This window comes from Cynara cardunculus (assembly GCF_001531365.2).
Source record: "Cynara cardunculus var. scolymus isolate 2C chromosome LG 15, CcrdV1, whole genome shotgun sequence".
Lineage (NCBI taxonomy): Eukaryota > Viridiplantae > Streptophyta > Magnoliopsida > Asterales > Asteraceae > Cynara > Cynara cardunculus.
This window is the reverse complement of record NC_037542.1, coordinates 202,940-211,764: the sequence shown is the minus strand read 5'-3', so window position 1 is coordinate 211,764 and position 8,825 is coordinate 202,940. Positions and strand designations below refer to the sequence as shown.

Here is an 8,825-nt window from a genome sequence, read left to right as displayed (position 1 = left end):
TGAGCACCCTAGCTTCCCCTCATACTAAATCCCGACTCTTTCCCCATCAAAACAGGCTACTTTGAAGGATTTCGCGGTTAATTTTTACTACAAATCCGAATCTTTGTAGTTAGGTCAAGAAAGAACGTTCAGATTTCGATATTTGTACACTAAAATTTTACATCCTATTACAAGCACACGACTTGTAAGGTACAAGTAGGTCAGTTGGTGTATACGTAATCCTGAATCGGACACTTATTTTCGTAAATTAGACCATAAATCATGGACTTAAGTTGTAGAAATTAATTCCACGCGTCAATGTTATATGAAAAAGAAAAACATGGAAATACAAGTCTATAAAAGGAGGTAGGTGTCTGTGTGTGACACCTTCTTCTTGTATGTCATCTTCCCCGTCCCTCTTTGTTTTTCTTTAATTATTACGTACACCGACAAAACAGACATATTAATTAATTAATTAAGTTGTAAAATGGGAAGAACTCCTTGCTGTCAGAAAGAAGGGTTAAAAAGAGGGAGGTGGACTGCTGAAGAAGATGAAGCATTGATCAAATACATTCAAGCCAATGGAGAAGGTTCTTGGAGGTCTTTACCAAGAAATGCAGGTACTACCATCACAATATATATATATATATATATATATAGGAGGTTTACTTTGCAAACCACGTTATTTGCACAAATCTCATTCAATCAATTATAATTATATATATATATATATATATATACACACACACACGTTCATCATACTTGATTCCAACCTAATTTTGGTTTTAAGTGTCGGATTAGTACTTTCTCACACCAACAAGTTTCTATTTTATGTAAATGGAGAAGTAACAATTAATCTGATAAAAACAAGAAAAATAACGTTCATTTGATTATGTTTTTCTTTGGGTTTTTTCGTATGAAGTGTGGTTTAATTATAGATATATATTTCAATTGATATATCTCTACATATAAAGAGAGAGAATCTGGGAACCACTACAACAAAATCGGGTTTATAGGACACTTTCAATTTCTAAGCGTCCTCTTTATTGGACTTAGTTTATAAGACCAAAAAAGATAAAGTGTTTTATCTAAGAGCGTTGTAATAAGTTTATATAACGTTTCGTAATAAGTTTTTTAGGACACATTTAATATAAAGCGTCTCATTAGCAACTTTATAAGACACTATTTGAAAAACTGTTATATAAAAACAAGCGTCCTATAAAAAAATTGAGTTTATAGAACACTTTCTCAAAAGTGTTATATAAGTTGCTAATTCGACACTTTGTATTAAGAATGTCCTAAAAAACTTGTTAAGATGTCCAAAAACATCATATAAACTTATTACAACACCTTTAAAAATGACGCTTTAGATTTTGGTCCTATAAATTAAGTCATAAAACGGTTTATTGGGACGCTTAGAGATTGGGGTGTTCTATAAACCCAATTTTGTTGTAGTGAACCATGCATTAACGTTTTATGTCCCTTTTTATGATGAATATTATATTGATGATGAATATCATATTAATGATGAATAACATATTCATAATCCTGATGAATATGTCACGTATCGTACTGTTACAGTTCCCCGATTCTTAATGAAAATAAGGTTCTTTACGTATATTAATTAATTATTGTCATTTTGGAAGGATTGTTAAGGTGTGGAAAGAGTTGTAGACTCAGATGGATCAATTATCTGAGGGGAGACTTGAAGAGAGGGAATATAACAAGCGAAGAAGAAGAAATCATCGTCAAGTTACATGGATCCTTGGGAAACAGGTTTGTTTAATTGATTTCCTGCTTCAATTCTTTCATAATTATATAAACCACAACGGTCGTGTCTGATTGGTTTGAGCTTGACTCCAAAGATCAAAAGTATCAGGAGGTCTCAAATTCAAATCCAAGGAGAAATAAAAATCCCCTTGTGATCACGGAAGTTCAAAAGCAGTGACTCCGGGCTATCTGCAAAACAGGTGGTCGTCCTGGTATTAATCGACTCGCATAGCGGGTTGAATATCCAGGTTAATCAAAAAAATATATTTATATAAATAATTATAAATCATTGCATTTTTTTTCACTAATTGTTTGTTAATAATCAATTTAAGCATCTTATCTAGAGTGTTACAATAAGTTCACAACACATTGTTACAAGTTTTTTAAAACATTCTTAAAATAAAGTGACGTATTAGCTATTTTATGGGAGACTTCACCACAACAAAATTGGGTTTATAAAATGCATTCAATGTCTAACTGTCCTCACATAATACTTTATATCACTTAACTTTATAGGACCAAACAATAAAACATCTTATCTAAAAGTGTTATAATAGGTTGATAAGACGTTTTTAGTCGTTTTAACAATATTTTTAGAACGTTTTTAAAATAAATTATTCTATTAGCTATTTTATAGGACATTTTTTTTTATAAATGTAAAGGGTTATATATATAAATGAATTGTTTGATTAATGAATGAACTGAACCGTCGCAATAAATATCGTCCACAATTTCCGGCCTTAAATTAAACCCAGTGGCTAAAAGTCACATGCATTACGGTCAGCTGGAGCTCAGGTGTAGGTAGGTATATCGACAAGGTACTCATGTACTAAACCATCCTGGTCAAGTGGGTGGGTTTGATCACGGATCAAGTACATGAGCTATAACTTCTTCTAAGATGTAGTTTCAAAAGATCGAACTGGGCCTTTGCCATACTAATCACTACTCCTTTGCAACAAGTGTCAATGTATGGTTACTATAAATGACATTATGGCTGCATTTGTTACATGAGACAGGACAAGAACTTATTATCTCACGTTTGCTACGACCAGGGTAAAAACTGAGATAAGGTGAGACAGTATAGGACAAAAAAGGTTTTTCTTGTTCCATCAAAAATAGATGGAACAAGATAGGACAAGGATGAGTGTGAAACTAAAATATTACTAATTAACCCTCGTTTGATATAACTTTAATATGATATTTGTATTAGTGGTCACCACCGCTACCGCTAGTCGCGACCGCCGCCACCATAGGCCACCACCTCCTCCTCCACTACAATAACCTCCCCCACCACCTCCACAACCACCCGTCGAGCACTGACCACTAACGACCATTGCCACCTCCACAACCACCCTCATCCATCGCCACCACTACTACCAATATTGGCCATCTCCACCATAACCACCACCATCGGCTACCGGCCACTACCCACCACCGTCTCCACCGTTATGAAATAACCCATAGCGTTTCTGTAAGGTGTCACTCACGCCATGACATCTTGAAGCGCGCCATGGCGCACGTTTTTTGTAAGACATGATTTTTTTCCATTATATATATATATATATATATATATTTTATCTTTTGTAATTTTACATTTTTATTGATCTAACTAATCACATCACTCACAGTCTTACAAATTCATAAATGCTACAGACTTACGGGTAAAGTAAAGTTGTAAAATTACTTTTCTAAGCTCTAATTCGAATATTTAATCAAAAACCTATTTTATAATAATAATTTATATGATTTTTCTTTTTATAATATAAATGTATATTTGTGTAATATAATTATCTATTATATGATATATATATATATATATATATATACACAATTCTATATATGACATACAAATTTACCGTCTTATGTCACGCCTTAGAAAACATCGCGTCTTAGTTGTGGCATGTAAGACTTGAGGCTTGACCTCGTCACCACGCCACGGCTCACGCCGTTTTGAACCTTGGCTACCGCTACCACTGTTGGCCACCACCACCGGCTACCACTATCTACCATCTTCACATCCTCCACAACCACCATCGGGCACCGACACCAGCGTCCATGTCCACCACCACTGGTACTGCAGCCACCACCACCTGCACCATCGACTACCACCACCACTACCTCCACCACATTGGCCACAACTACCTCTTTCACCATTGTCGACCGCCACCGCCACCACTATCCGCCATCTTTACATCTTCCACATCCACCATCGTCCACTAGTCACCAATGTGTTACTCCCACAACCATTGTTGTTGCAACAATCTTCACCATGCCTTCATCAATTGATAAGAATCCTCCAAACTGAATAAAACATAATTTCTCATTCATACAAATCGGATTTTTTTTTTCGAGCTACCATCAATTATATCAATTTTTTCATTCAAATTTGGTACTATTATATATGTATATATTTATGTATATGAAAATTGTGTAAAAATATTTATAAATTAAATTATTTGATTATTTACTCCATTTATTTTACTAATAACTATTATATGATATATATATATATATATATATATATATATATAATCGTCAAATAACTTGTGGGGGCAACTTGTATAGTTTTGTCCTCTCCGGTCCTAGTCGTACCAAGACACTTGTTCTGTCTAGTCCTGTCTTGTTCAGTGTTGTCCGGTCCTACTCTTTTGTTCTGTCCAATCATGTCTGTCTACGTAATGTTACCCATATGCCTAGCAAAGTAATATAATATGTATTCCTTTTTTATAACCACAAGTGTTCGGATCAATTTACATATACGTCAATCAATATCACGAGATCTTAAAGATAACAGTATATGGTCGTTAAAGGCTTTTCTTTCTCTATTATTTGTTAAAATGGATGTAGAACGCTTCATTCAGACGTTACTACAGCCATACCATGAGACCTTAAAGATAAATGTGCATGGCCGTTAAAGGCTTTTCTTTCTCTATATTTTGTTAAAATGGATGTAGAACGCTTCATTCAGGACGTCACTACAGCCATATCATATCATTCGTGATAGTCCTCTTTCAAAACAAATTGTAACAAATGGGTTTTGTTAATATATATGACGATATACATATAGTATAGTATGTGAGGGATATTTATTTATCTTTTTCTTTTAGGTGGTCCGCGATAGCTAGCCATCTACCGGGACGAACAGATAACGAGATAAAAAATTACTGGAATTCTCATCTCAGACGCAAGATGTACAAATATTTTAGAGGGAAAAGTGACTCGACCCTAAACTCGATTAACGTATACAACATGGTTCAGACAAACCGAAGAATTGGTCGCGTTAGCCGTTGCATTGCTAAAAAGTATAACAAGAATAGGGTGGTGGATAATAACAAGAAACCACCACCACCACCACCACCACCACCACCACCACCACCATCTGCTAGCAATGAATTAGACGTGGAAACAGTAAATGAAGAGACAACAGATGGTAATTATAATTCAATCTGCGTGAAGAAAAATGTTACAGGAAGTCGAGCTTGTGGCATTAAGTCGTCAAATCTTGAAGAAGAGAGAGAAAATCAAGATCTAGGACCAGATGAATATGGGATCCAAGATGATGAATTAATGGATATCAGCAAGTTCTTAGGAAGTGGAACTATGGATTTAGATGGGTTATTGAGCCTTCTTGATGAGGAACAACCAGAAAAGCATTTAGCAGATCATACGAGTAGTGTGGTCAAAAGTGCCAAAAAAGCTGAGGCAGAAGATGAATTCTTGAGCTTGGATTCATCAGAAGCTATGGGGTTTTGTTCTAATGGAGATCTCATGGAGTTGAGGTTTGAAGGTGATGACACGCTGATATGGCTGTGGGAAGAGGATGATCAGGAAGAACCACAAAAGGTTTTAGCAGATATGAGTGTGGAAAGTGCAAAAAAGGCTGAGATAGAAGATGAAATCTTGAGTTTCAAATCATCAGAAGCTATGGGGTCTTGCTTTAATGGAGATTCCATGGAGTTCGAGTTTGAAGGTGATGATATGGTGCCATGGCTGAGTGAAGATGATGATTTTGAGGCATTACTGCTAGGGTTTTCTGGTTCAGTTTTGTAAATGGAAAAGGCTAAATAATTGCACGCTTTTACTTTGATTTTATTATAATATAAATTTCTATTTTTAGCATATCATTATATTAAAAGCAGAAATTAATTAAATTATTTTATTAAATTTCTCATGTTAATAGGCAAATTGAGTGATAATCTCTCTATTATTCAACTACATTTAATAAGTTTTTAAAATATATATTGTAGTTTTTTCACCTATTAAAAACCGCCAATGATGATTTTTAAAAACCATAAGGATGGTACCCGATTGGTTTGAGCTTGACTCCAAAGGTCAAATCAAAGAAGGAATAAAAATCCTTTTGTAGCCACGAAGATTCAAATGCGGTGACTCTGGATTATCTGCAAAGCAGGTGGTCACCATGAGATTAGTCGGCTCGCATAACAGGTTGGATATCGAGGTTGATAAAAAAATGATGATTTTAAAAAAGATAAAAAGATTATTCCAACCAGTATTCAAGGAAGATCACCGACAAATTATCAATGGTTTAGTGACACAACCAGGGGAGGTAGGTTCCGTGGGCAGAGCGCTCCGTAAATAGTAAATACATTTCTATGTTTTAGTTCATAAAATAAAATTAATTGTTCTTTGTATCAATACTAATTCAAATTATTATATAGCTTTAAAGACAACGACGTCATCCGACAGATCACCAAAAATAAATCGATCCATACTTGAGGGCCATGTGCACTTGGTTTCAAAATTAAATTGATCCATATTAAACTTGTTGTATTTTTTGTAGTTCTGTTTTGAACTTGAGAATCAACTAAACTTTTATGTACAAGGTACTACACGTGGGATGTGGCTTTGGATGCCAATATTCTGAAGATATAGGAGAGAAAGTCGACATAAACCTATAATCACTACAACAAAATCGGTTTTTTAGGACACTCCCAAATTTTAAATGTCCTAATAGATCTCTTTATAGGACTTAGTTTATAGGACCCAAAAAATAAAGTGTTCTATCTAAAGGTGTTGTAATAAGTTTATATGATGTTTTTTGATGTCGTAATAAGTTTTTTAGGATACTTTTAATATAAAGCGTCTCATTATCAACTTTATAGGACACTATTTGAAAAACTATCCTATAAAAACAAATATCCTATAAAAAATTGAGTTTATAGCACACTTTCTCAAAAGTTTCCTATAAAGTTGATAATGTGAGCGTAATAAGTTTATAGGACACTTTCTCAAAAAGTGTCCTATAAAGTTGATAATGACGTTTTTTAATGTCGTAATAAGTTTCTTAGGTACTTTTTTTCGTGTTGTAATAAGTTTATATGACGCTTTTGAGCGTCTTAACAAGTTTTTTAGGACATTTATAATACAAAGTGTCGTATTAGCAACTTTAGAGGACACTTTTGAGAAAGTGTCATATAAACTCATTTTTTTATAGGACACTTGTTTTTATAGGACAATTTTTCAAATAATGTTCTATAAAGTTGCTAATAGAACGTTTTATATTAAGTGTCCTAAAAACTTATTACGACGTCAAAAAATGTCATATAAACTTATCACAACGCCTTTAGATATGACACTTTATTTTTTGGTCCTATAAATTAAGTCCTATAAAGATATCTATTAGGACGTTTAAAAATTGGGAGTGTCCTATAAACCCAATTTTTGTTGTAGTGTCTCCAATATATTATTTATAATTTCTCTAAAATAAAGAACTAAAATATCTAAAAAGATTACATCTAACTCCAAGAGATTATATCTGTTAGAGATTTCAATATTAATAATATAATTAAAATATTTTCTAATTATATTATCTCAACGCACTTTCTAAAAAAATTATATAAAATAATAATAATTCAATCTTATTGGTGGAAATAAATGAAAAAATCATTTATTCTTCTCACGTCAAGTTTTAAAAAATTCTCTAAATTTGGAGTTTGTTTATATTTTCTCCATTTTACAGAACAATATAGATAATTTTTTGCAGTATTTTAAAAAACAGAACCTTTATTTTCTCTATTTTAGAAAATCTGTTAAAAATCTCTTAGGTTGGTTACAAAAACCAAGAACCATATGATGAGATAAACAAAGGTTAATTAACATAAAGAATGGAAGATAAATGGTTAACATAAATCACAATATTTATGTAAAAGACCCTTGTATTTAGTAAAAACGTCGTTACATCCGGGGATGAAAAAGTCTTTAACATATTATACAATTTATAAATAAAAAATTAAGAAAAAGTTAGACATACCATTCCCAATCCGTAACAATGCCATGTCATCATTGAGATGTATGTTATGATTGACATGTCCATAACGTAATACAATATGTTTATCGTCAATAACTGATTATACGCATGTTCATAATATGATAATAATCAATATCATATTTGACTAAAATACTTTAAAATTCGTTTTTTTTTAACAAATTACATTATTTTAATCGTCTTATCAACACCTTCAAACAAACCCAACATTTAGTATTTTTGTATTTAATTATATTATTATATATAATAAATACTACGAAATTATTTTTAATATATACATTTTAAACCTTTATAGTTATTTATTTATTTATTTTATATATTTTAGTTTGTCATTTTTCATTTACACTCTTATCATATTAATATAAATAACTAATATTAATTAAGATATATTAAAAAGTAAACCACAATGGTGGTGCCTGATTGGTTTGAGCTTGGCTCCAAAGATCAAAAGTACCAGGAGGTCCCAGGTTCAAATCCAAAGAGGAATAAAAATCCTCTTGTGACCACGGAGGTTCAAATGCAGTGATTCCGAGGTTTCTGCAAAGCAGGAGGTCGTCCTGGGATTAGTTGGCTCGCATAGCGGGTTGGATATTCAGGTTAATAAAAAAAAGATACATTAAAAAGTATGTAATTTTTTTTTTACAAATTACATATTTAGAATAGTTTATTCGGTAACTTCGAAACAAGCCCAATATTTAGTATTTTTAAAAATTAAGTATATTATTAATTAATTATATATATATATATATATATATAGAGAGAGAGAGAGAGAGAGAGAGAGAGAGAGAAC

The 8,825-nt window shown here is 32.5% G+C and overlaps 1 protein-coding gene across 1 annotated transcript; it reads left to right on the top strand.

Annotated features, from left to right (window-relative positions):
* The first annotated feature begins 466 nt into the window (after nucleotides 1-466).
* On the top strand, nucleotides 467-5,799 carry LOC112527477 (transcription factor MYB111-like). The gene is made up of 3 exons (XM_025138158.1): nucleotides 467-599; nucleotides 1,626-1,755; nucleotides 4,857-5,799. The coding sequence occupies exons 1-3, from the start codon at nucleotides 467-469 to the stop codon at nucleotides 5,797-5,799; spliced, it is 1,206 nt and encodes a 401-aa protein (XP_024993926.1).
* Nucleotides 5,800-8,825: the final 3,026 nt, after the last annotated feature.